The following is a 26109-nucleotide window of genomic DNA, read 5'->3' on the forward strand; positions in this document are numbered from 1 at the left end:
AACTTCGCGAACCGCCGCAGAACACAACGACATATGATTGTGGGCCAGGATAGACCTCGGGATAAGGAGATATGACGCTAATTTAACAATCTCATCGTGAACTAAACCTTGAATGTCGAAAAAGAATCCACTAGCTCGAGTAGTGCAGAATGAGAAGTAAATCCCGCAAAATTCACATCGACGAACCCCTGCTCTTTTTGTCAGGCATAGGACCAAACACAGCATCCTTGAGACTCGGGTCAGTTTTCGCCACAACGTTTCAGCCATCGGGGGTACCCACACGTTTCGTATACGCGAGCCCATCGCCCCTATCTCTCTGTGGGGTGGGATGTAAGAAGCCACCGTGATCGTCCCTCAGAGGATGAGCGCCTTCTCCATCCCGTCTAACCGTCGCAATCGTACGATGCTGCTCGCGGTTTGGTTCTTTCGGAGGTGGGAGGGGTAAAAAGAGGCGTTGGGAACGGGTAGCAGCAGTAGAAGTTGATACTTCGGAATCGGGATATGCTGCGTCATGAAGACGATGCTCCCCTGCCATGATCCATAATGTTTAAAAGCTTGATGCGAAAAGAGAATTCGTAAACATACATCCCGACACAGAACCCGGGGCGTTCGGATCGGCTCTGCGGGCTTGGTTGCGTTGCAAATACATCCAAAAGAGCCCGAACGTCGATGCAACAATGGCAGCGCCCCCTAATACAACCTAGCAACAATAGATTCAATGTTGACCATGATATCATGCGAGATGATACGTACTCTGCCTGGGCGAGAAGGAAGGCTAGTGCCTGATGGAATAGGTGGTCTATTCTGAGGTGCGTGGTGCCCAACAGACCCAGTACCAGACATTGCGCAGAAGAACGTGAGGCGGTCAAAGTGTTGTGGTGTTTGAAAATATTTGATAGTTCAGTGGAAGGGTCGTACGAAATGCTGAGCTCGAACGCGGCCATCTTTAAGGGCGCATCTAAGAGATGGGCGGGCGCAGCGATCGAGTGACGCAACTCGGCGGAGGACAACCGCGCTGGTGACGTAGGCTACCAGTGATTCAAAGTCCTCCGAGGTGTTGAATTCTGAGACGTCGATTTGCTCAGGAGAATAGGGGCAACAGAATTGTGTCAATATCAATGCAATTCAGGAAGAAAGCGTCAAAGCGAGAGCAAATGGTAGAATCGAAAGGGCAGAAAAGTGCGCGTGTCATGAATGATCATCTTTCGCCTCTTTCGCCGACGTCGAAGACGAGGATGCCGCGTCTTGAGTGCTGATCTTCGCAGCCTTCTCGCTGTTTCCGGCGATGACACCTGTACTTTGCTCTTCCAGGGCAACACGTTCTTTCCCTATATGTCAACACCAATATCAGAATCGTCCGACAAATGACGGCGATATTGAACGTTCGCTTTGAAGCCAAAAATGGGGACAGACTTACAGCTGAGCTTCGCGGTGGGTCGCGAACCGTCGACGTCTTGCTGTCTCCGCCTTTCATTGATGCTCTTTTTGGCGTAGTAGAAACTAACTCCGGCGCCGACAACAAGACTTCCCCAGCCGAGAACCTAGGGGTGACGATGACTGAGACGATTCTGCACAACTAGAGCTTAGGCGCTGGAGGCGTACCATAGTCTTTGGATTGTTCATCGTCTGTGCCCGTCTCTTTGTTTTAGAAAGAACTCAGAATCAACGTTGTTCAACAGTGGTCTCGCAATGTTTTGCACACACCTCAATCAATGGGAGCAAAATATGCGGGGCGGTTGATAGCGCGCTGGCAAAGTGAAGACTTTCTCATCACGGTCACATGACTCCGTCCCTCACTGTTCGACGGAGAGGATCTGTCACCAGATCCCTTCTCTTCGCTCCACCAAGCTTCCAGTCGTCAAGTGAACAACCACATTTGCGTCGCAAGAACTCATAGGTTGAGACTCAAACCATAATGGGCTGATATGTAATTCTCTGGATACGGTTAGATCCACCCTGGGATAGCAGATCACAATGCCTTTGTTGGCTGTTCCAATTCGAACCAAGTTCAAACCATCTGGGACTCCTAGCCACTGATATAGCGTAGTTTTACCGAAGGCGCTACCCGGGTCTCGTATTGCCTGTCGTGCCTCGACCTCGCCTGGCCCGAGATATACACACTCAAACTCTCTGTGCGAAGGTCCCACAACCAAACCTCACAGCCCTGGAACGACAAACAGTCTGACATAGAGTCGTAAATTGTAAGGTTTGGTTCAGAAGCAGCTGAACCTCGAGTCAGATGTACCGACGATCAGCTGACGGCAGAGGGTCTCAGACTGGAGTCTGGTGCGTTCCAACCAATATCAGGCAACTCTCGCTTGCTTCTAATTTGCATAAAAACCTGCCCAGTCTTGAACACATCCGACGAGTGCAGAGCGCGGGATCGACATATCGCATGTTTGTGAATAGCCAAGCCGCCCTTGATTCGTTTGCATCAATGAAAGTACGTCTTCAGCCAGGAGGTGCATCGAGACGCTCATAGCCATTCATCGCACATAGACCGCGTATCTCCATTTTGCCTTAGTACTCGGTGGTCCCAATTGCACGATTGTACGTGTACAGCGGACGAATGACAGCTCAGCCTCGATCCGAAGCTTCTCGTCGTGCCTATTGCATTGGATGGATATATCCAGCCTCGTCTGTGCTAACCGCTCTTTCACGAGTGTGCTTGGTGATTTAGCTCAGGCGTCCTGCTCAGCTGTTCACAATGTGCGAATGTGCGTTTCCTATCTCGATTGACACGCATGTTACGTTTGTGGGGGCTTTAGGCCAAGCTATCTCCGTCCGGGATTGATAGGTGGCGCTCCCCTCGCCTGACCTTGCTTCGCAAGTCCAAACTCTGTTCGACAGCAGCGTTTGGCGCCCTGCACACGCGACCTTGTCGCCACTAATTCTGTGTGCCAATGCGGCCATTCTTAATTCTGGAGCCGATTCTACCTACCACAGACACCACGTACCGTGACTTTTGAACATGGTGGCTCAATGGGAGCCTTCCAGATTTTTGCGCCCGGCTGGCCGACCTCCCTCTTGCGCGCTGCCATACCGTTTGACCGACTATCATTGGGTAGCGTGAAAAGCCTTCTGACGCTGAAGACAGCCGCTTCCAGCTTCATCGCCCAAGTTTGACCAAAGCCGCCTATCCTATCAGCTTCCCTGATTCCCTGAGTCCTGCGCCCGCTTGTTCTTGCTTGCGCCAGCGCTTGTGCTTGGCCGCGATGGGCCGCCGCGCGACGAAAGCGCGCTGCGCTCGCCTATCGTGGAAGCTGGCAGTGAGGGCGCCCCTCGTTTGCGGACCGGAGGTGCATATACTGCGCCCGCCAGTAGGCGGGGCGGCTCTAGCTTGTCGTGCTGTGTACCACAGATCTATCACCGCGTTGCATCCCGAGTCAATAGGCAGTCCACATGGTATGAATTGCTTGGAGAACCAGGCCGCGGCGCAGTTCGCTCGTTTGTCAAACATGTGTATGTATGTATGATGTACAGACCGAGGCGTCGCGTCGCAGGGTCCAATCTAGGCCCTCCTTCGCCTTCTGTCCTGTTCTGATCTAGTTCTAGACCTCGACACTAGCCGGTGTTCTGCTGCGCCTTGGGCCAGCTTGGGCCCCATCATATGCTTTCGATGACCGCGCACCAATCGCGAAAATGAGCGTTGCGAAGACCTGGGCCTGTGGCACTCTACCCCAATTGAACCACTGCCTCGCACAGCTGCTGCCTGCCTATTCTGAGTCAGCTTGCGCTGCGTCGCGCCTTACTCTTCATCTCGCTTTGTTACCTTCTGTCCGACTGTTGTCGCAACTTCGGTGACAGCATTGCATTCATTTTCGGATATGTCGGGATCGCCTACGGTGATGCATCTGCATACGTTGCGGTGGCGGCTTTAATGTCAGTTATATGAAAGCATGATGACGAGTGCACGGGTGGTAAGGCACTCCGAACGGTCGCGCCGCCCACAGCACCACTGCACTCGCATGTGGTTCTCGATTAGGAGTGACATGGCAGATGGAAAGTAGGTATGAGCTACAGTAGGCTCCTTGTCCGTTCGACGAACCCTACCTACTTGACTTTCGTCTCGATACTTCGAAACATGTAGCTCGGGCCTTAGATGAGCCGCCCACAAGCGCCTTATGACAGACTACACCTCACAATACTTAGCTGCCACTGACCTTGGGCCTTAGGCTGTGCGGGGTATAGATATCCGTTTTGGTTTTTCAAAAGGAAAAACAGGAACCACTTCAAGTGCATGGATCATTTTGCGGCGTATCTGGGCGGGGTCTATTGAGCGGACCTTTCTGCCACCGAAACTCTCTCTTCTAATTTTGACCACATTATATGCGCTCTGGATTCGCACTGGTGTTGCTGGCTCGGAATTCGAGTCATCACCGTCGAAAATCAGCTCCGCCGATATGACACAGAGACTCAAGAAGGATACATTAGGTACATTGGTCAGGTTATAGCCAGTGAACATACTGACCCTTTTTCTATGGAATGAGGAACATATCTTGTCGTACGCTTGGCTACAGACGTCCTCGGTCATAGCAGAGCAGATGGCGAGAAAACAGTCCAACCATACAGCAGATTTGAATATATGTGTCATTTTCTGCCTTCGAAGACAGTTAGGCGGGCTCGTCGGTCGCGCACCTCTGTTACCATGCTCGTCCAATCCAGACCTCCGCCGATCCTTCCCCTTCCGTCATTGGGCAATCCTCCTTCCTCTTCTCGACGTCCTCCCCGGCTCCGGTCGGTTCTTCAATCCACCTACTGCTTCGTTCATTTTACGCTGCACAGCGATTGGGCCCTCGGCGGCGGTTCAGTGCTAGCTGTGTTCCGCGTGAACTTGCTGTCAATGTCTTCATTTTGCCCGCTGCATCGGAGCACGCGGGGCCTGCGCTTTGCGGCCCACGCTTGTCGTGAACTTGCCAATGCATCGCGGGACTAAATATCGCACGAATGTCATATCTCCGCCCGGGTCGTGTTGCGCCTTGGCTGCGGAATCGACGAAGTCAGGCTGTGAATCGCGACGACCAATCTCCTTGCGGCGCAAGACGAGGCACAACGTCGGGCAGATAGGCGGGCGGGCATGAACCGTCTGAGAATTTTTGTTTCACGTGTTTCTGTGTCCTAGGTTCGAGAACGATGCTTGGTTCCTCTTGCCTTCGCCTGCAGGCGGACAGGCTTTCGAGTCCATGAACGCCCGTCAAGGTCTCCGTGACGTACGACAATTCTCTAAGTCTAGTCTTGGCACTGATTCATTCTCATCACCAGATGCTTCGGATCCACATATGCTACTATTTGCACCATGCCCTGGAATAGCTGACCCCGATGCAATTGATGGTTCGAATGAAATCATATGGACACATATCAACCCTGGCAGTTTACGGAAGCCACAGGGCAAGGCGCAGCAGTAGCGCACGACTTGTCTCTCATCCTCCGATTTGTCGATCAAATACCCATCACCTTGTATTCGAAGGCCAGCAGATCCGCGCTTGTCTATGAAGCTAATTACTCGTCTCAAACGAGCCAGAATCAAGTTATAGCTAGAGCCGCTGCGGGCCTGGACGCGGGTGGGGCTGCCCTGCATCCGCGATGTTGGGATCAGAACCTATGTATTATGCTGCACCCGCCAATTCTTTCGTCGATGACTGCGCGGCTGACACGGACGCCTATCTCTCGTCCGGGCTAGCTCGAGCAATTCCAAAAACGACCACAGCATGTTCTGCATTATGAATACGTCAGTCGAGCAAGATTTGTTCCCGCCTATTCGGATCACGATGGGCGGATAGGGGGGAAGGGGGACCAATCGCCCAATCACCTGGATACTTAGGAGGGAGAACCTGGGCCTTCGAGCGGAAAGTGAAATCATTGATACTGAAAGTCGGGAGCCGAACAAGGAGGCGTTATGAACGCGCTTTTAATAACCACGTTCGGCCATATGGAGCTGGCATGCGTTCGGAGGGCAAATCTGAGCGGTTCGGTTGCGTTATGCTGAATCGGTGGTCTGGTTCGTGCGTCTGCGACTATGGTTCGTGGTTCAAGATGGGGTTCGCGAGACTGGCGACCTGGGCCAGAAGGGTACGTCTTCTGAGTGCAAAGATTCAAGGGTTCTCGGTTCTGGACCACCCCGCCCCACAGCATCGCGCAGCGCAGAGCGCGTTCAAAGCAGCTGCGATGCGATGCGGTGCGGAATGGGGGTAGGTCATTTGACTGATCGGTCATGCAAGGATCCACAACTCCATGGGGTTGGATGGTCGGTCGGTCGGCAATAGGAGTGGGATTACCGCTTCCGAAGTACCGAACTCGATCGGGTCTGGACGCGGGGTGGGCGAAGATGATGTACATAGGGTAAGTCTGGCCAAGTCTGGTATCAGGAGGATGGGATCTAGAGATATGTGGAGTGGCGATTTGACTGGAGAGTGCCATGCGACGAGCGAGCATGTAACTTGTCACTTGTGTCTGCAGGGACCGAACATCTCGTATCGTAGCGCTGTGGAGTTGGCCTCGTTGTGATGCTCATATGTGAGAGGGGCACGTTTGACATTGGCATGGCATGGCACGGCAAGGGTCAGCCTTGTGGGTCCCCACTACTGTACTACGCGCTGGCGTGTGACTGTATAGCGCTGAGCTCCTGACACCATCGTTCGCGATATGATCGATCACGGTGCCCCATGGGCATGGCACGCATATCGACAGGAAGATGTCGAAGAACATGATCTGTGGCTTTTTGCAACGGACGAATCGAGCAGCCTACCAATACCCTGGGCCTGACAGGAGGTGTTGCTCGTTGCCGCGATCATGATCGCCGTAGGCCAGAGGTTTTTGGGGTTCCTGCTCGCGGATGGGTGCGGCCTTTCTTCAACAGAAGTGAGGCCCTAAGTTGACGATGACACACGGGCTATGCGTGGCTCGCGGTGCTTCCTAAAAGCAAGGGCGATGCTGTAAGGCCATAGTTTTGTGAATCGTAGGCCCATTCTAGTCAGAGAAGACGTCGAAGCCGCAGAATGCGACGCTGCGTGCAACTCTGGACAGCCAAGAATGATTGCGCCGGGGGACGAACGCATGAGAAACAGTTGATTAGGTCGAGACGGTGAGCTGTGATAGGCTGTGTGCGTGCACACGATGCTCCATGATGAGGGAGGAGAACCGTCAGCGATGACGTGGGCAGTGCCGCAAACCCTGCTCATTCTGGCCACATCTTCTCTTCTCCGCGACTTTTTGCCCGCCAGGTGCTATTCTCACCTCTCCGTGGATGTCCGGCTCAGAGTCTCGCGATTTCGATGCCCATGTCGGGAGATCTTATCGCTGCTTTTCTTGACATATCCATCTTCGTCCGTGTGCAGGGATTTTCCGGGTTCAGAATTCGGAGTAGTGTGGATTCAGAACAGACCGACTCTGATACCGATGTTCGAGTGGGCAATCGTGCGTCTGGAATTACGTTCTTACAACATTATTGCAGTACCGCCTTCTCTTCCTGGCAGAACATGTCCAGTTCGAGGCACGCTTAGTACATGTTGTAGCCCAGCGCGGACCACGCAGGCCCGAAACGTTCCCTCTCCGGTCCCTTTGGCTGACCCACTTCCCGCGGCACGCAGGCCTCATCAAAGCGTTGGAGTCATCAGCCGGCATGTGCATCTCGTGAACCTCGAGTCTTCTCTCCCTGGCGCCTGTCAGCAGAGCCCTCGAACGCGCCTCTCACCTTGGGCGCACCACACCTCGATTCTTCGAACACTTCCTCCTCATCTCGAGTCAGCGGATGACAGAGGGATGTCGGAAGGTAATGCGCGCGTTCGTAATCTGACTTCTTCATCCATCTCGCTCCGCCCGAGCTCCCGAACGATTCAATGTTGTGGCACTTCGACATCCGGCCCATCTATATCCCGCTCATTAAAACCGTTTGTGCCGCATATGATCTGAACTAGCCTGAACTAGCTCGGGCGCATAGAGTCGGTCTCAAGGTGATGCCAGTTATCACGCACAGGTGGACTTTCACTTTCCGGACGCTCGCAAGTTCTGTAATCTCCGAAACACTTCACGTCAATCTCAGTAACTCATTATCCCGCAGTATTCCTGACACAGTAAGCACAGATATCCATGGATTCATGGTCATTCATGATCATCTCAGGACAGCCGGCCCTTGCTGCGCGTGGTCTGAGTCAACGTGATCACGTCTGTCGTGGTGTCCAGGGTACTTGATAGTCAGGTGAGTGTATCGGCCACTGTCAGACATATCCCTTTGTATTCAGTTGAGTCAAACAGTATACTCGAGCCTTCGGATTCTTACTGAGCACCATGAGCAGACTTGACTAACGTCGACCGCGCGCTGCGCGGTTTGATCCTGTTCATTTCAGCTATTATGGAATATTTCAGGCTACGAGGTCAAGCGACGATATTTTTGAACAGTAGGACGCAATCCTCCCGGAATGACACTGGCATGGCCTCATCCGATGTTTACCTATGCCTCAATTGTGCAAGCGCCCGTATCTCCCTCGAAATCTCCTGGCCGAGCGCTGATCCCGAACCCTTTCGAAAAAAACGAGAAGAACATCTTCGATGTCGAGTAAACTCGCGCATGTACATTCCCCGGATCGGCGGCCCCGACTCGAGCTCTAGGTCCACCCTTTGCGGGAGTCTGGATTTGCTCACTTTCCGATGCCTCTCTTGCGCTCGTGGCCATTGGCCGGAGATTGCAAGAGTCTCCGAGATCGAGGAGGGTCGAGACTGCGAGATTGAGACGCTTCGCGATGCCAAGCCTGCGATCCTGTGCTCGCCTGTTTGCTCAGCGGCCTGTCGCAGTCTGTGCTCTAGCGTGGTGTCCTTGTGCAATGCCAGTGCCGTCAAAGGGAGCATTCAAATGTCTTAGGAAGCTGTCGACCACACTAGTAACCCGTCCCGTCTGCAGCCGTCCCGAACAATCTAGACGCACTTCACTTGACTAGGGCAAACGTTCTAATCTCGTCTCTCTCCTCACTATGACATCCCATTGCAGGCAGATCTCTTACCACGGCAAGCATGTGGGCCGGCATGTTAATTTTCTTGTAGCACAACGATGACAGGCAGATATCAATATCAGCGCGTTTTGGGACGACAGCGGCTTCTTGGCTGCCATTGAGGCTTTGATCATATACATCTTACGCCTTCCTCGGCTCCAACTCTGGGTGACGTTGAGCGAGCTTGTGCCAATATTGCATGCCAAACTGGGAATGGTAGTTGGGATGACATTATGTACGGATCCTCACATTGGCTGCCAGAAATATCCATCCAACAATTTTAGATCTCCAGGCGTGTCTATGCAGTTTCCGGGATACCTTGAAGGGTGTTCACGAAACACAGGGGAGATGACGCTTGGCGACTGTATAAGCATCATTACAAGTAGTCAAACAGTCGATTCAGTGCCAGGTTCGAGGCTCTGTTCCACTTGCCTTTCTCATTCCTCGACGTTGCTCGAGAAGTCCATCGGCACACGCATCTGGTAACCCCCGATCCTCGTCGGCGCACCCTCAAACACACACACATCAAGTTGTCTTACACGTACTCGTGAGTACCTCGTACGCTGTGAAGTCACGACCACTTCGGAGTCCTGACATGGCAGCGGTCGCAGTTGGGCCTGAGACTGATGGACCATCACCTTGCACGGCTTCCAGATACGCCACTCACGTACAAATGTATACATGTTCACAGCCTGTCCGGACCCCTTGAAAATTTCGAATTCAATGGAGGATTTTTCCCAGGTTCATCATGGTTCATCAGTGGCTCATTTTCTTTCATTTTGCCCCGAGTCAATGTTCGATCCCGAAAAAAGAACACTAAGGAAGAGCACCACCTGTGTCGCCGGCGGCAAGTACGTACGTACGTACGCCGCAGCGTGCCTACTGCTGCCCACTGTCGGGTCTCATGCCCATGTTTCTCGCACACCAGCGATGTGGATCGCATGCCGTACTGCGCATGCCTCGAGGAAGACAAGCCACTGACAAGCCCCGTTTCACGCTCCGGGCTGTGAGCGTGACGACGGCTTCACGACCTGCCCTGCGCCATTTTGTATTTTTCGTCGTACGATCGAACAAATCTCGTTTCGTCGGAGGTTCTCGCCCATCAGACAAGCTCGAACAGCTTCGCACGCGCGCTCCGAAGAGGGTGGGTTTCGAGGACACGACATGACATGGCGCGCTGCGATTCGCGTAGGGGCTGTCGACGCCCGCCGGCGATGGCGGGGACACTTGTAGCTGGCCAAGAAAATGGCGGTAGGCCCTAGTCTACATCCAAATCAACCCCCCTATATACACAGAACGACTGTCTTTTGTGATTGGGTCGGCAACGGAGACTAGGTAGGCCCAGTCCCGCGGGGTCTATGGACACCGATGCGCAGACCGACGTGCGAGGCGATGTAGTGGCGATGTGTGCACGCGACCTCTCGATCGTAGACTTGCAAGAAGCCCTTCCGCATGAACCCGCACGCCCGCGCGAGACGCCGAGCCGCGCCTAGCGAGTATCAGTCTGTGTGCGCGCACCCGCAGAACGGCAGACGCAAATCGCGGTCGCATGTCTTGTCCCCGTGCCGCGCGCACCCCCGAAGCCGCAAGCGCGCGTCGAGCTCCAAGCGCAAGCGGACGCACACCTGCATCTCGATTCTCGAACCCTTCCTTCCTCGAGCGAGCGAGAGGGCTCTCCCGACGCACGCGCGCTTCCCAGCTTCTGCTTCTGCTTCGGAGCTTCACGCAAGCCTGGGGCTTCGCCTTCCGAGACGCGCCACCGATCTCGCCCCTGCCTGCCATATATGTAACTCATTCGTGTTCTGCAGCAGGATCACTGGATCAGGTGCGCGCCGACCCAGGCGAAGACGGACGGCGCAGTGAGGCGGACTCGGACGCCACTGGCATCATCGACCGGCTATGGCCGCGCACCGCCTATTTGCACCCCGTCCGCCGACGAACGCGAAGGGCGTCACTGCGATGGGGAACCTGATCTTGAACTCAGATGTGGAGTGCTTTCTTACGGCTGTATGCCATATGCCATGGCCACGGGGGTGCGAAGGAGCGCCGCGAAGACACCCCGCTTCTCTCTCGAAGCCGTCGACTACCTGTTATCGTCAATGAGAACTACCGCCGACCGCATTGGCTTGACGTGATCGAGGATCTGTCCGTATTTCACCAATCCAAGCAATAAGCCCCGGAGCGGCGTACGTGGAACACTCGAGAACTCACGAACGTACAACGGCCCTCCTCGTAAGATATATATATATGCATATCCGAGGTCCTGCGCGTAATGCGATGCATAACAGAACGCTTTAGAGCGAAGGGTGCCAGAAATAGTCAGGTCTATTGATACGAGTTCGCTACGGTACGGATAGAGTTACGATGCGTGAATGGACTAATACGTGTAGGGGATAGGTAGGTAGGTAGGTGGAGACGCGGGCAGGTTCAGGGTCATGCGTTTATGATGTGTGAGCACGTGCGTAGGGAAATAACAGTTTACTAGTCGGGCGATGTAGCGTATATGCGTGCCGGACAGGCGGGCGAGAAAGGAAGGAGAAGAAGTAGAAGGCCGAACTATGATGTGATGCGGGTGGAGTGGGAGTGGGAGCGGGACAACTGGACGGACGGACACACTAGGTGGAGTGGGTGAGCGTGGGAAGAATGCATGTTGGGAGGATCGAAAGATCGATGGCTAGGAGGGAAGGGGGGAGCGAGGAAGAGAGAGCGAGACATGCGAGCTGGAAAAGGCTAGGGGCGAGAGAAGAGAAGCGTGTCGCGTCCAGCGGCGGATGATTTGAGAGGGTGCGATGGCAGCGGCGGTGGGGACGATAGCATGATTGAGAACAGGGATAGGCGGACCATAGCACAGCAGACCAGATAGATAAATAAGATGAACCGACGAAACACGACACAGACACAGACCAGGAGAGTGCATGGACAGAAGCGAAGAGAAAAATAGAATAGCGCAGATGGAGGAAGGCAAAGGAGAGCCAGAAGGAAACGAAGACACCAAAAGAGAGCAGGGACGAACGCGGACAACCCCAAACCTAACCCCAACCCAACCCCCGTCCCCTCCATGCCTCAAACCCTCCTCCGAGGCCTCCCGTCGCAGCAACTCAGAATAAATAAGATAACGGATGCCATCGTGCGACGCGGCGTGCTGTTGGGCGTACTCGTCCGGGAGCCAGATTTCGGACTCGACGACCTATGTCACGCGCCACAGAATGCCGCAGAGGAATGTGCGGGGAGGTGAGGGCGAAGGCGTCTGTGACGAGAGGGGGCGAATGGCGCGTGATGTGGTGCGGAGGCGGGTTCTTGAGACCTGCAGTCACGATGGTGCGCAGCAGTCGACGAGGAGGGACGGGGATATACGGGAGTGAGGGGTAGGGTGAGGATGAGGGCGGAAGGGAGAAGGATGATAGCCGCGCACGGCGCAGGGTCATCGACGGGCGACATAGCGCCAGTAGAGAGTGTTTGGGGGCTATGATAAATGATATAAGTATCGCGGGCGAGGGAGACAGACAAGCGAGACATACCTGGGTGCCAGGCGTCGAATTATCTGGGATGGAGCGAAGAGGCATAAGACCAGGGAAGGGGGAAAAGATGATGAGGGGGACTCACGAGCACGGATGCATTCCCAGATGTCGACGCCACGACCTTTGGGGTCCCATACTCCACACTGAGAGAAGAGGGCCCAGTGTATGTTGAGCTCCCATATACGGGTCGCGTTCGAGACTACGGCAGGCATTGAGGAGGATATGGTGGCTATTGTGAATGGGTGGGAGGGGGAAAGTGTTTGTGCGGAGGAAGACGGGAAAGCGATTGGAGTGGGCAGACAAGGGAGAGGAAGGACGGGAGGGGGAGGGGGATTTATATACACATTCGGGGATGCGGAATGGTGCGCCGGAAGGTGGGCTTGAAAGCGCTGGTACATCTTGAATCGCCTTTCTTGTCCGATGACATATTTGCTCAGCGTCCTCCTCTCCCTTTGGCTGCCCCAGTCCCTCCACCGCATCGTCCCTTGCGATCCGCTCACCGACATGCGCCCAGCGGATGCGTATCGCCCCACCCAGCGCTGGGACGCAGACATGGCCATCCTCGCGCGCGGACGCCTCCGACAGTGAACGCGATGGATCAGACAGAGATAATCTGAGCTGAGCCCCGATTCGCCCGCCAGTGGGCGCCCCTAGTGCAACGCAACGGCAACAGCAACGGCATTGGCAACCGATCTCTTGGATTCGATCTTCCGCCAAGGTCTGCAGCACCGACCGTTCATCTTCGAGGCTCGGTTCGCTCGCCCTACAGCTTCCGGTCCAGTCGATCCGTGATGTCACCCGGACGTTTGGTTCGCCATCGGTGCGCTCTCTTCCACGTCATCAACGCGTTCTCCTCCTCGCGTTGGTTGCCTCGAGGCATCCCCCTTCCTTTCAACTGCCACCTGGGTCCACCCGCACGCGCGAATCGCGATGCCCGATTCGCCGTCTTCTACCCCCTCCTCTCGCTGTCCCCTTCGAAACGTCTCTCGTTCGGGGGCTGGCTTCCCACGTACCACGCTGACCCATGCATCACCCGCCATCTATATAGCATCATCGACACATCCTTGTCCACGGCCGCTCCCGCCCACCACACCCGCTGCTGCTCACTGCACACAGTCCTCGCCTGGTCCCGGCCGGGCTCAGCATAATACGACGCACCTCATGCTCTCGCTTTCCTCCCCGCTCGGCTTCTCCTTCGCATACTCTCCCGTAACCCTCTGGCTCCCACGGCGCGCGGCCGGCCTCTCTTTGTTCTTCCATTCCTCAAGCTTCAGCCCATGCCCTTTGCCCCCGCGCGTCCCGGCTCACCTGTGATAAAACCAAAACTCAGATACCCCCCTGTCCTCCCGAGTTCGGCCGATCCCAGCAGCTCGCGACGGCTTCCAGCCGCTCCCATCAGCTTTGCGGCGCCGGCGCTCTTCAGCTGATCCTCCTCCGGTCCGGACCCGCGATGCTCCCCTCCGCCGCGCAAGTGCACCGTCATGGGCTATCCAATAAACTCGGCTCGACCCTGCTCGAGCGTGTTATTTTTGGCAAGGCTGGCTGCTAGGCATATGTGGATAGTTGTTTCGATTGCTCTCATCGCGCTCGCGCGCTCGTTTCATCGCCATGCCCCCTTGTTAACTTGATGGGTTTCTGACTCGGTTCGCCCGTCGCATCGCTTGGCCGCCGGCATACGGCATCGACCCGTCTGATCCACGGACGAACGTGAACAAGCGACACTGCTGAGACGGGAAGTTTGGATCAGGTACGTTGATTGTCCCGGGTCGCGATCGCGTCCGCATGGACGCTTTGCACACAGCCTCCCTGGGACCGAAATCGTCGCTTGCTCGTCTGCGCGTCTCGAACTCGTCGATTTTGTCGCGCCGATGTACCTCCTGACCGCTGTACGCTCGTGGGTCTCTTGCAGCAATCGCGGGTGCAGCATCGACCATCATCAGCGGCCATCTTGCCCCGAAGTGCGCTTGTATATATCCTTATATATCGCATGCTCGTCTCTAAGCCATCGCGCCGCGCGCGGCCAGTCATAGTCCACTTTCTCGTTCATGGCCCTGCGCTATTTTGCCTTTTCGATTTACAGTTTTTCTACTCTCCGTGTCCGCGTCCGCTTCTCGCCTCCGTGATATATCAAATACGAATCCTCGGTCTCTTTCTGTCTCTTTGTGGTTCTGAGTCCTTTATCTGATTGCTTCGGTGTGCGCGCGCGACATCCATCCCGCGTGTGCATCTTCAAGTACCTATCCAGGTGCGGCGATCACTGCTTATTGTGTGTCTGTGTGCAGATTTAGAGACCGTCTGCTCTGTGCTGCTGTACATATCGATGCCTGTAGCACACACAAGCAGCTCTTCAGTACGTTATGGGTGTTACACACGCAGGAGTGAAGATCCGCCCGGACTCGCCGTCTATCGCACCCGCGATACATGCGGACGCAGACGAGCCCTGCCGCCCACGTCCACCATCGATAGCCCTGTCCCGGTACTCGCACACGTCGATGGGTCCGCACAGGCGGAGTGCGCACGATTTGTCCAGCGAAAAAAAAACACTTGCTTCTGTGGAAATCACGCGCTGAATGTGGCCATTGCTATATACCTAGCCCGTCTCGACGAAAAAGTTCATAAAGACATAGTTCACGATTCGGTACAGTGTCGAGCAGGCGCCTTCCGGATGAGCAATATGAAACCGACGGCAACTGCGAGTTGAATTGAATCAGACTGTTCGTGCCCCTACAGACACGTACACTCAATTTATCTATTAAAAATGGAAATATCGGAGTCGGGGGAGCGCCTGTGGGCCTAGATCTAGTCGTGGCCCAACGGAACAAGGTCCCGGCATGGACGTCCAATCGCATGGTCCGCACCTGCCGGATATGGTAGTCCCGCTGCGCCCCGATGCCGGCGCGCCGGTTCGCTCTTTTCACCTCTCCTCTTCGAGCCACAAATTGCCCCGAGGCGACCTCCTGCGGGCGGATCGCCGAACGGCACGCTGTCTTCTAGACTCGCAGCGAGCGGGGCAGGGGGCGGATGCAACGAGGCGGGCCCCAGACTGCCCCACCCCAGGTCTAGCTCGTTCGAGTCTGACGTCCGTCGCTTTCGCGGATTCGGATGCGCTTGCGCTTGCGAGCGGCGGGCGGGTCCAGGCAGGCATGGAACGGGAATGGGGCCGATGGCGGGCGCTTGGGGGCTCAGGATCGCGCGGCATTGGCGAAGCCGAGGTCGTGCCGTGGGGGCTCTCAGCTGCTGGCGTCGTGGATGAGCGTGTCGCTTGCATGTGGGTGCCGCGTCTGTGGCATTGAGCGCCCGGCGCGATCACCGGTGTCGGGGATTGGATGCATATAGGGGATGGGCGGGTGGATGGACGTCCGCGGCGTTCCAGGCCCTGCACTTGGGGACGGGTCTGCGTTTATCTTTTGAGAGGAGCTGTGTGTCCGGGTGCGGGTTCTGGCGCTCTGGCGCTGTTGTTGGCGCTGTTGGTGAGTGATGCATGATGGATTATTTGATGGGCGCGATGCATTCAAGAGGTCAGTACGGGTGGGATTCGGTCAAATCGTCTCGGGTTCGGTATCTGCTGTTGTTTTCCTTGGCCAGCGTGCGTGCGGGCATGGCTGTCATCCTTGTCTTGACATTGCAATTTCTTGATCTGTCTTTTCCGCATCGTATCTGATCCGCTGTGGACGACTGTTTTTTTCTCTTCATTCCAATCGGCGACCGTAGCCAGGGCGCGATCCCATCGTGCTCTGACATATCATCATACACTCATCCTCAAGCTTCAGGCTTTTTGACTCGACAGGTTGGTGGAGGGGCTAGACCACGGCTGCCCCGACACTGGGCTGGCACAGCCGAGCTGCTATCGGGCTTGGTATCCTCGCGTGCCAGCGCGTGTCCCGTGAAATCAGACTCAGAACCAAGGCGACATCTGGCGGTCCGTCAATTGTTCGTCGGCCAGTCGAATTGTCTCTGCTGTTGCTGCCAGCCTTGTCGGCCCACGCGGGCCTATCTGATCTGTCCATCCCACCTATCCATCAACATCGTCAGGGGTGGCGGCGACGCCGGCCCCGACATATACAAATATTGCCACTTGCAAGGCGATGCTTGGCAATACTTACCTGCGACTGTAGATTGTTCGCCGTCCATGCAAAGTGCTGCCGTGCGAGGCGACGATACCGACGGTCGCTCTGCGCGGGCCTGCGCTGCGAGTTCATACCACGACTGGTCCCTGGAAAACATCAAATATGTCAAATCCGAAGAGATCAGGTCAGGAGAGAAAAGTCGAGCATGAAAGACGGACGACCTGGATGCGCGGCTGCTTATGCGTGCTATCATAGGGCCTGTGCATAGTGTCGAGAGGGCATGCATACTGCAACAGGTACGTGGATCCCGCCAAGTATCCGCCATCGCAGGGATTTCTTTTCATGCCTGCATCCTCGATTCGACTCCCAGGCGGGTGTTCAGTTTCGATCTCGCCGGGGCTCTTTATTAGATACGAGGCTATGGATATTGGCTGATTCGTACAGGGCTGCTAGAGGCGCACACATCGCTACGGTCCTACTACAAGCATCGACGTATATATTCACCATATGCACGCATATATGCTGTGAGCCTTCCATGTCCGTCACTTACGGACTCCCGGTGAGCGCATATACCCTGCGTCCTCGACCTTACTACATTGATCATCTCTAAATATGACCATTTTTGCGGTCCTCTTGCGATCATGACCATGATTCAGTGCTCTCTGTGAAAGCCGTCTATCGCCGATCGACACGTCGCCTTGCAGTCGATGGGCCAATCCCCTGTGTTGGTCAATGAAGTTCACGTGTACCCACCTCGATCGGCATGTCTCGGATGGTGGGGGGACGCTCAAGTTGGAGAATGAGGGCACAACGTAGGGATCGGGAAGTAGGTTCATACGGCGCCAATGCCAGTTCAATTAAAGGTCGGCCTTCAAAACTAAACGCGCGCATTATCACTTGTCAGCTTCTCATCAGCACCCGTTCAGTTCTTTGCTGTCTATCAAACGATGCAAGCATCACAGTAGCATTACCTGCATTCGCCTTCGGTCCTTCCGGCGGTTCATTTGATCGACTCGTTATTAAGAACGCCGAACGACGACAGTGAAAGGACAGCGGGGCGCCACGATGCCCGCCCTCACCCCCCATGCATTGTTTCGGACCATAGTGCTTCAGCAATTTGGTAACAGATCCGACACAGCGTAAAATGAGTTTCTGAGGGTGTACTTCCCGAGTCATTTGTGTACTTGACAGGTCAGCGCGGCACCCCTGAAGGTCGTCTCAGCGACATGTGCATCTCGGGACGACATGTCTCAAGCACATGTGTCTCTATATGCGTCTCTATGCTTGCCGACGTCGGGAATGAATCTGCTCGCCTCTTCGTCGACTCGGTCACCAGCGCGGTCTAGTCCATTGGTCGATCTATTCAAAGTGCACTCGCCTAAGACTTACCCCCCGAGGATCTCGGTCTCAATTGTATTTGTGCTGATCAGCTGCAATGCACTTTACCCTTGGTGACAGGAGGCCTCGGCTTGCATGTGGCACGGGTTGGTACCTCCTCAACTTTGTGTTATCAAAGCTGCATTTAATCCTGACTGACATGTTCCGCGTGGCTGCTCAAGTCGGAGTCTGAGTCCGAGACAATGGAGTCTCGGAACCTCAACGAGGTACACATACACGATACATTCTCGACCAGCTCATTCAGAACGAGTCGGTCTGTTGATGTCTGCTCCCGAACCTCCGCAAGTTTCGGCGAGAGGCAAGCAGTCCGAGCGCGAGTGTACCATTTCTTGAGGATCGAACCCGCAGATCAGTCGAGCTCAACGAACCCGCAGATCAGTCGAGCTCAACGAACCCGCAGATCAGTCGAGCTCAACTAACCGCCCACGCAGGACTCAAGCACGTCTCCACTGCGCGTTGTGCGCCTGGCTTGAAAGGACGAACAATGCAAAACCAATGCCACAAGCACCGGAGTGCACAGCATTCCCGTATGTTACTTGTCTTCTCTGAACAATGAAAGCCGGCAGTGACAGGGCCTGACAGGACACGTCGCGTTTTGCTTTGTGTCTCCCGCCAAATCGTCACAGCTTGGCGCCGCGTACGTTTGCGAGCGCACGTCGAAGGCCTTGTACACGTATACAAACACGCCCCCGCACAGCCGCCAAACGCCCAGGGCTCGCGCTCGACCTGTGCGTCTCTTTGTGGCATCCCGATCGCGTGTCGAAATCGCCGTGCTGATCAAGCTGTACATGCATGCCGCACGCCGGCTTCAGAGAGATCGATTGGGGTGGTCGAGATAACTTGTGATCTGCTGACTCGGTTTGGCATGGAAGAGGCGGACAAAGGCGCCTTGGACGTTCATTTACCTAAGTACTTGAGAGCGCCCACAAGGGTCGGCAGAAGCTAGGCATAGCTATAAATGGCACCTGCCTTAGTGAATTATGCGCAAGGCACGGGAAAAGAAGTGCCTCAACAAGGAGACAATGCAAAATTTAAGAGATGAAGCAACACATGACCAGCCGCTATGTTTTGAAGATGCGCGTGAGGAGGTCTCAGTCGAGTGTCTGAATAGCCTCTAATGGATATCATTGGTTGCACGACTAGTGGGACCATGTTTTGACCCCATTCTGACACTCTGATCTCTTGCAAGTGAGGAGGGATCATATGGACAATTGTTTACCCTGCTTAGAACTCCAAGATGGTTTCCGAGAAGTCTTCAAAAATCCACGCCCACGGCATGTATATAACAATCATTAGAAGGTAAGGCTAACATTTGGACTCGTTCGGGAGCCTGCTGAGTTACCAGTTTCTGCTTCGGTCAAAAACAATAAATTGTCGTGAACACTGCACATACGGCGTCTTCGTCGCATCCCAACCTATGACGTCGACGAGCAAAAGATTAGCCAAAGTTGCGGCATACATTGCTTCCTCTGTCAGGACGGAATGTGATGGATGGATGAGCGCAACGATACGTTAGCTGCGAAATCGAAGCAGGCACGCGCGATGTACAAAAGACCGGTCCAAGTTGCGGCATCTACTACTTCCTCTGTCAAGACGGGACGTAATTTCTAGATTGGCGCTTCGTCATTTGCAGAATCGAAGCAGGCAGGCACAACGAACATGAGTGTATCGGACAGCGGAACATGACCCTGTCCAGTGAGTAGACTTACTCGAGAACATGCTGGCATGCCGCATGGACCAGGAAAATTGGTAGGTGTCCGGCTCAATGATGTTCGGGATTGTGGTTCAATACCTAATACCGACATATGTTAGGATCATGTACCGGCGTGTTGGCTTGTTGGCGAACTCGTCAAAAGCACGCCATGCAACCCATCGAACTTTCTGTGAACCCGCCGAATACGAAGGCCCGAGGCTGAAAACCCATGACGGGAGGTATTTTGGATGCCTATGAACTTAGGCTGTAAACGAAGGACATCAGACGTGACTTTACGGCTGGAAGTAGCCTAGTAGGAAAGTGAGTCACAGATGGTTGATTCGAGGCAGAGCTGACATCGTATAGAGTCTGGACATACATGTCGCTGGCCTCTTTGAGCAAAACACACGATCAAACTCCATCAGTGCTCTTTACCCTTCCTTACCCCATGCACAACCATGCGCAGACAGCGGAGATTAGCTGTAGATATAGATTCAGCACAAAATCGCAGACAGTTAAACTTTAAACGTCGACCTGCTATAGGAAAGGCTCACAATATGGACGAAGGATCCTCACTGGGTCTCTCGATCTGCTGGGAAATTTCAAATCATCGCAATCTTGAGCGAACCGATGCACGGTCGAGGGGACGCGTCAAAAAGTTGAAAGTAACCACCGCATCGCGGACGACACAAATTTCGGCTCGATGATACCCGTGCAACGGCTCCTCGTATTTTGAGTTGCTGACAACGTGCGTGTTAGGTTCCAATTGGTGGGCGACGACCCATCGATAAGCCACCACAATCCCCAGCACTATCGATAGGCACACACAGAAGTATATTGACCGCAAGGCTGGCGACAATTGGCGGTTTGAAGTTAGCGCATTTAAGCTTGCGCACAACGAGCTCGCGACGTCGCCAATTGTCTGCCGCGGGAGTAGAAACGAGGTTTTCGCGCAATTTTTGTCATAGATCTATCGTCGGTTTCGTGGTTGAGGACGGGCAGGAGAGCGCGGGACGGCTTCGTTGAGGCGTGAATGAGGCGAACTGCATAGCTACGAGCAGATTTTTGACAGGACGCTACATAGGAACCGGACATGGTAAGCCCGTATCACAGGGCACAAGGTAGTCGTGAATGGTACATACTCGCCGTCCAAAATCAAAAATCTCGGAGTTTTCAGCCCGCTCTTGGTCCCGTACAGTTGCTCTCCCGAGGCTCCGGGTGCTATGCAATAGGTATCAAGAGCGGCATGCGTTCTGCGATAGATCACGCAAGCGATCGGTTCGTAGGATAGTTTGAAGAGAGGAAGAGTCAATCTCGAAAGACTCGGTTTCGGGAGATTCGTTCCGATTTGGGACTGAAAGTGACGAGAAGGCGGACGCATGGGGACGACATGTGGGTGACTGGGATGCCATTTTTTTTGGTTCGTCCGCCATCCAAAGTGTCCACGATGCACATGAACTGACAAAAAGTACGAGAAGATTGGACTTACCAAGAAAACATCATGTTCTGTGTCGGGGAGAGCGATCAATGAGCTAGAATCGGTATCTTGTACGAAATCCGAATACCCTTTCCAACAGGGTATGATCTGAAACAAACACGATTGCCGATTGTTAGCATTCTTAACAGTTCTAATCCGCTTTCCGAGGACGCAATGATGGAGGGAGGCCCACAGGGGCTTTTCCAAACTTGATAAGAGCGAAAACAAAGTGCTTGCATTGGCGACAGAGGGGATAATAAATTAAGACCAAGAACCATTGCAGCGGTCCCGTCCACAACTATGATTGAAGTTCTGGAATAGCTCTCAAATTTCAAAGCGGACTTTGCTGTCACCTTGGAAGCGAAGCGGCGTCTTAATTGAACTCAGAAGTATGGTTCTACGAATGAAGATGGAATAGGAAGTAGACGAACCAAAGAACGCAACTTTTGACGCCGCGATTGCAAGCAAACGAAGTTGCTTGCTCATGTGCCATCCTGTTGTGATTACGTCTTCAATATGTGAGTGCTTGTGCTTCGAAGTTTTGTAGTTTCGGAGGAAACATTGTGGGTCTCTCAAAGACATCTGGAGGATCGCGAATGTTAGGAGAGGGCTCTCTCTTGGTGTATGACTAGTATATATGTGCACAAGCACATTGTGAAAAGTGAATTTTGATGGGACTAAGAATCTCGCTCAACGACGGATGCTTATGCCACCTCGAAGAAAAAACAGACGTTAATTCTGCATTGCCTGGCATAGAGAAGGCTAAACACACCCACTTTGTGAAGTGATAGAACTGTGATTATTAGTCGCTTCAGAAATGTACGGTAAGGACGAACGGTACGAGGGCGGAACGTGCAAACTATCAGAAACATAGGATTCCCATTCGTGATAATTTGCGGTGTTCCACAAAGACCCAGTTGCAGAGACTTCGCTGTCAGAAGAAACGGCCTCAGCATGCCACGGCCCCGAAAGTGACAGTGAAGCGAAGAGTTGCCGGGGGAGGCTATTTGGGGTAACAGTTGACTTCTCAGGCGATTTTGGCCAAAAAGCGGTCTTGTGGTACCAAGTTGAACGTGAATGAATCACGAGCGCACATCGAGACCGGCACTTATTCGGATCAATCAAGTACGAACGAGGCGACGATGGTCCACGGAGGCTCTAGAACACAGGATTAGAAGCAATGTAACGCTGAGCGGCGAAGGTGGGCTTAGCTGGCATCAGGAGACAGGCGGGTACGGTCATTCATTCCGAGAACGCAGGGGACATGTCAAATCGAGCAATTAACGGTGGAAACCGAGGGGGATTGACAGAAGGAGGAAGCCTGAGGAGAGACCAGCTGCTCGATATGGGTCATGATTCCTGGCTGACTAGTAAGTTTGTCGATGTCCATACGAAGGATAGACTTGGTGTACCAGATATGTCGAGCGCATCCAACGACAGAGAAGCCCATTCTAGAACATCGCACATGCCAATCAGATAACACTGAAACGATGTATAGCCCCACGCACTCGTTCTGAACGAGTGAAGGCACATGCCAAGTTATGTCAGACCAATCAGGATATATTTCAAGCACATCGCAAAATAGCGTCGTCAGATGCGGTCGGCCTCGTTGGTCGAGCGCACAGCACGGGTCATCGGTATTTAAGAGGCTGAGATCAAGACTCAGCTCATGCTGGTTAAAAAATACACCCGGAAGGAAGAGGAGATCGCGAGGGCGCGAGGGAAACATGCTCGACCGAAAAACCCGGTGGGCTATCTGTAGAGGCCCGTCAGGTTGGTGAGCCTATCAGATGCAACAGTCCTCATGGGCTCAGGATTACAGCGATGCCACAGAGTGTCATCGAGCGGGAAGTGAAGTCTCTTTTGCGGCTAAGGGCTGCGGGGCAAAGAACGAGGACTGTCGCGTCCATTCAGCTGACTCGCTTGGAAGACATAGGAAGATACCGCAAAATTGCCATGGCCAGAACGCGACTGGTTGATCGGTGATTAGAAGGATAGATAAGCGAGAGTTTGCAGAGGCCCGTGAAGATCGTCACTGGTGGAAAGTGCCCCAACTCTGGCAGTCACCTTTTTGGCAGTTGGACTGCCTCTACAAATACAGCCGGTCATGTTATCTCAGTGGTAGGGCCATTGTGAGCTTGATTGAGCCGCTTCTAGTCTGAAAAGTGTTAGAAATCGGATAAGGAGCCTGGCGTTGCGTGGCCCGCGGGTTGCCCATGCTTAAAGACATCGGGTCCAAGAAGTAGACGGATGGCATGAGGAGTATAGAGGGGTATGGGGTATTCCTAAGCACCTAGATGGTCATTTACTGCGTCGTTGACCCGTTCTATTCACACGACTGTAAGGAACTAGCCAGGTTGGACTTGACAAAACAGTGTCGGAACATCACGTGAAAACGCCAATTCCGCAGGAAAATCGGGATTTCACGCTCTACTGTTTCGGCATCCTTTCTCTGTCATGCAGCCATCGCTCTTCGCTCGCAGCGTCCGCAACACCTTTCTCAAACGTAGGCCTGTCCTTCGCAGCGTGTCTACGACCTCCCGCCTTTCAAAGGATCCATGGCCGCTACCGCACACACCCGAGCACCTGGCATCGACAGTCACACCTACAGACCTACCACCGCCTGAGCCCCTGTCGCGCTCCAACGAAAGTATCGAGACGACGCGCGCGCGGCTGATCTATCAGAGCCGGAAACGCGGCACATTGGAGAGCGACCTGTTGCTGAGCACGTTTGCGCAAGAGAAGCTTTCTGCGATGGGTGCTTCCGAGCTGCACGAGTATGACAAGGTGCGAGTCTGCGTGTTTTGCCTTCTTTGCAGTCCGATCTACCTTATTCGCTTTCACGGTCTCTTCTGTCCACCGCTCTTTTGCCAGTTGCTTACTAAGGCCTCAAATCCCTAGCTTCTCGACGAGCCGGACTGGGACATCTATTACTGGGCAACTGGCAAACGTACTCCACCCGAGCGTTGGGCGTCCTCGTCTGTTCTCGAAAACCTCAAAGTACATGCTCGAAACGAAGGCAAAGCCGTCAGACGTATGCCGGACTTGCATTGATTGGATGTAATCTTGTTCACAACTCACTTTACCCTGATCGACGTCCACAATATACGTGTACCGGAGGTTGGTGACAACGTCGAGGGCTTGAAGGATTCGCTCATGTAACGATCCTTATTTGTAGTCTCTCACGAGCAGTCTGCACCTCACCGAACGTCAACGTGGCAAACCACAGAAGCACATACAACGTAGTTCCATTCGCACATAATCGATATAGGAATGTTTTTTATGTCTCGTGCTCTCAATCTTCCTACCTTTTCGTCGGCTGTGAATTTATTCTAAGTCTCTCTTCGTACCTCTTTAGCAGCAGCCTGCGAACCCACCCGTCCTTCGGATATTCTTTCTCCCATTGATTATGCAGATGGACTGCAAACACATTCTTTAGTTTTTGGTCTAGTCCCCCGCCCACGTCTCGCGTCAGACCTCCCGTCCACCGTCCATCAGTTGGATCTGGGGCGAAAGGATCTGGTAGACGGTTATCGAGACGGCAGGAGCGTCCGTCGGAGAAGCAGAATGGCAGGATTTTAAATGGTGGGATCCCGCCGGCCACTAGTCGACGCCAGAGTTTCAGGTAGAGGAGTGCTCCCCAGTCGGTGGATGAGGCGCGCGGAGCGGGTGAGGTTGCAATGATATGGAAGGCTTCGCAAAGGTAGGGCGAATGTTGGTGAAAGTGCATTAGTGCGCCGTTGAACGGCTGGTATATTTTGTCTGAAAGCCAGCAAACGAGGTCAGTCGAAGGGATCGTTAGGAACATAACGACAAGAAGTAAAACGAGACACGTACCGTAACAATCCCATTGCGTCACAAATTCATGCTCCAACAGTGGGCTTAGATCTCTCGTCAACAGACTGTCCATGTCTACCCACACACCGCCCTCCCTCCATACAACTAATAGCCTGATTAAATCACCGTCCACCCATGCTTTCTTGTCTGTGCTCCGCAGTAGCGCGCTCCCCTCCAACTCTGTCCCCTTCGCCAAATCCGCAACGTCCGCAACCCGCAACTCAAACGCGCCAGGATACCGCGAAACATAACCGTGCAGCATTTCGTTCCCCGAGAGGTCCCCGTTTGACCAGAGGATGAACTTCGAATGCCCAGCAGGCTGCGTCGCAAAGAACGACTTAAGCATCCACTCCTGGCGCTCCCCGAACGGCGCGAGGTCGGTGCGCCAATATGAGTGAAAGTTCGTCACGCCCTCCAGCTCGTGGTCTGGCGGCGCACGCAATGTACCCGCGAAATCATAACAGTCGAGCCCGAGGCGTAGTGAGACCCCCGCCTGCACCTCGTTCCGCCGTGGCCCGTACACGCGCTCCGAGACGTTATACATCGCGCTCACGCGTTCGTTATTGAAACAACCAGCCAGAGGTTCTATAGGCACAATCTCCCGCTGAACCCAAGCCCGCTCGTAAAATGCGAGCTCGATATGCGGCTCCCACAGGAAAAAGCCTCCGAATACGAGGAGAAAGAGTGCGGGGGCGATGATTTTCAGGAGCAGAAGGACCGTACGTCGGCGAAGGAAGAATGAATGTCCGGCTGAGGAACGAATAGACCAACTTCGACGGCGAGGAGGCTCATCATCGTATGGAAGGGAGAGTGGGAGGGTCGGAGAAGTAGGCGATGAGCGGAGACGCGGGCTCGTGGACCCAGACCTGAGTGGATGCAGTGGTAGACGCGAATACTCGCTTTGCGCCATCTTCAAGCTTGATGTTGCTAGGGGTATCGATTGGTGGTGCTGCCTATGCTTTGGATCGTTGAAGAGAAGAGGCGTATGAGTGATGGCTGTAATATATAAGTCTAGTAAGCAGAGGTGCTAATATACTCCACGCAGCCCTCAATTAATCATGAAGTAACTCCGGAGATTGTTGTGCGAGAAAATGGTTGAAAATTTGCGATTCAGGAGATGATGAATGACGAATAGGTG

The 26109-nt window shown here is 54.0% G+C and overlaps 10 protein-coding genes across 10 annotated transcripts; 5 read left to right on the top strand and 5 right to left on the bottom strand.

Annotated features, from left to right (window-relative positions):
- Positions 1–259: 259 nt before the first annotated feature.
- Positions 260–843, bottom strand: HETIRDRAFT_429158 (uncharacterized protein; the record flags this gene model as incomplete). The annotated part of the gene is made up of 3 exons (XM_009551729.1): positions 260–528; positions 586–700; positions 754–843. 3 exons carry the CDS (start codon positions 841–843, stop codon positions 260–262), a joined length of 474 nt encoding a protein of 157 aa, XP_009550024.1.
- A 263-nt stretch (positions 844–1106) lies between these two features.
- Positions 1107–1734, bottom strand: HETIRDRAFT_148735 (uncharacterized protein). The gene is made up of 4 exons (XM_009551730.1): positions 1705–1734; positions 1603–1638; positions 1418–1541; positions 1107–1328 (listed from the first exon to the last, which is right to left on the bottom strand). Exons 2-4 carry the CDS (start codon positions 1621–1623, stop codon positions 1189–1191), a joined length of 285 nt encoding a protein of 94 aa, XP_009550025.1. The 5' UTR covers positions 1624–1638; positions 1705–1734; the 3' UTR covers positions 1107–1188.
- Positions 1735–10433: 8699 nt separating this feature from the next.
- On the top strand, positions 10434–11154 carry HETIRDRAFT_107641 (uncharacterized protein; the record flags this gene model as incomplete). The annotated part of the gene is made up of 3 exons (XM_009551731.1): positions 10434–10767; positions 10823–10908; positions 10966–11154. The coding sequence occupies 3 exons, from the start codon at positions 10434–10436 to the stop codon at positions 11152–11154; spliced, it is 609 nt and encodes a 202-aa protein (XP_009550026.1).
- Positions 11155–11283: 129 nt separating this feature from the next.
- Positions 11284–12789, bottom strand: HETIRDRAFT_479197 (uncharacterized protein). The gene is made up of 3 exons (XM_009551732.1): positions 12585–12789; positions 12500–12522; positions 11284–12444 (listed from the first exon to the last, which is right to left on the bottom strand). Exon 3 carries the CDS (start codon positions 12039–12041, stop codon positions 11712–11714), a length of 330 nt encoding a protein of 109 aa, XP_009550027.1. The 5' UTR covers positions 12042–12444; positions 12500–12522; positions 12585–12789; the 3' UTR covers positions 11284–11711.
- On the bottom strand, positions 12403–12711 carry HETIRDRAFT_420827 (uncharacterized protein; the record flags this gene model as incomplete). The annotated part of the gene is made up of 3 exons (XM_009551733.1): positions 12403–12444; positions 12500–12522; positions 12585–12711. 3 exons carry the CDS (start codon positions 12709–12711, stop codon positions 12403–12405), a joined length of 192 nt encoding a protein of 63 aa, XP_009550028.1.
- HETIRDRAFT_107643 (uncharacterized protein) lies at positions 12738–14048 on the top strand (the record flags this gene model as incomplete). Its single annotated transcript, XM_009551734.1, has 5 exons — positions 12738–12873; positions 12937–13083; positions 13141–13319; positions 13376–13714; positions 13836–14048. The coding sequence occupies 5 exons, from the start codon at positions 12738–12740 to the stop codon at positions 14046–14048; spliced, it is 1014 nt and encodes a 337-aa protein (XP_009550029.1).
- A 109-nt stretch (positions 14049–14157) lies between these two features.
- Positions 14158–15253, top strand: HETIRDRAFT_148738 (uncharacterized protein). Its single transcript, XM_009551735.1, has one exon. The coding sequence runs from the start codon at positions 14820–14822 to the stop codon at positions 15198–15200; it is 381 nt and encodes a 126-aa protein (XP_009550030.1). The 5' UTR covers positions 14158–14819; the 3' UTR covers positions 15201–15253.
- Positions 15254–15330: 77 nt separating this feature from the next.
- HETIRDRAFT_119985 (uncharacterized protein) lies at positions 15331–17369 on the top strand (the record flags this gene model as incomplete). The annotated part of the gene is made up of 6 exons (XM_009551736.1): positions 15331–15767; positions 15836–15969; positions 16264–16418; positions 16470–16750; positions 16835–16862; positions 17271–17369. 6 exons carry the CDS (start codon positions 15331–15333, stop codon positions 17367–17369), a joined length of 1134 nt encoding a protein of 377 aa, XP_009550031.1.
- Positions 17370–23591: 6222 nt separating this feature from the next.
- HETIRDRAFT_325273 (uncharacterized protein) lies at positions 23592–24188 on the top strand (the record flags this gene model as incomplete). Its single annotated transcript, XM_009551737.1, has 2 exons — positions 23592–23921; positions 24036–24188. 2 exons carry the CDS (start codon positions 23592–23594, stop codon positions 24186–24188), a joined length of 483 nt encoding a protein of 160 aa, XP_009550032.1.
- Positions 24189–24492: 304 nt separating this feature from the next.
- On the bottom strand, positions 24493–25689 carry HETIRDRAFT_239633 (uncharacterized protein; the record flags this gene model as incomplete). The annotated part of the gene is made up of 2 exons (XM_009551738.1): positions 24493–24896; positions 24972–25689. Coding segments are annotated over 2 exons (1122 nt in total), but the record flags the coding sequence as incomplete, so codon positions are not given.
- Between the last annotated feature and the right edge of the window lie 420 nt (positions 25690–26109).

This window comes from Heterobasidion irregulare (assembly GCF_000320585.1).
Source record: "Heterobasidion irregulare TC 32-1 unplaced genomic scaffold scaffold_09, whole genome shotgun sequence".
NCBI classification, from domain to species: domain Eukaryota; kingdom Fungi; phylum Basidiomycota; class Agaricomycetes; order Russulales; family Bondarzewiaceae; genus Heterobasidion; species Heterobasidion irregulare.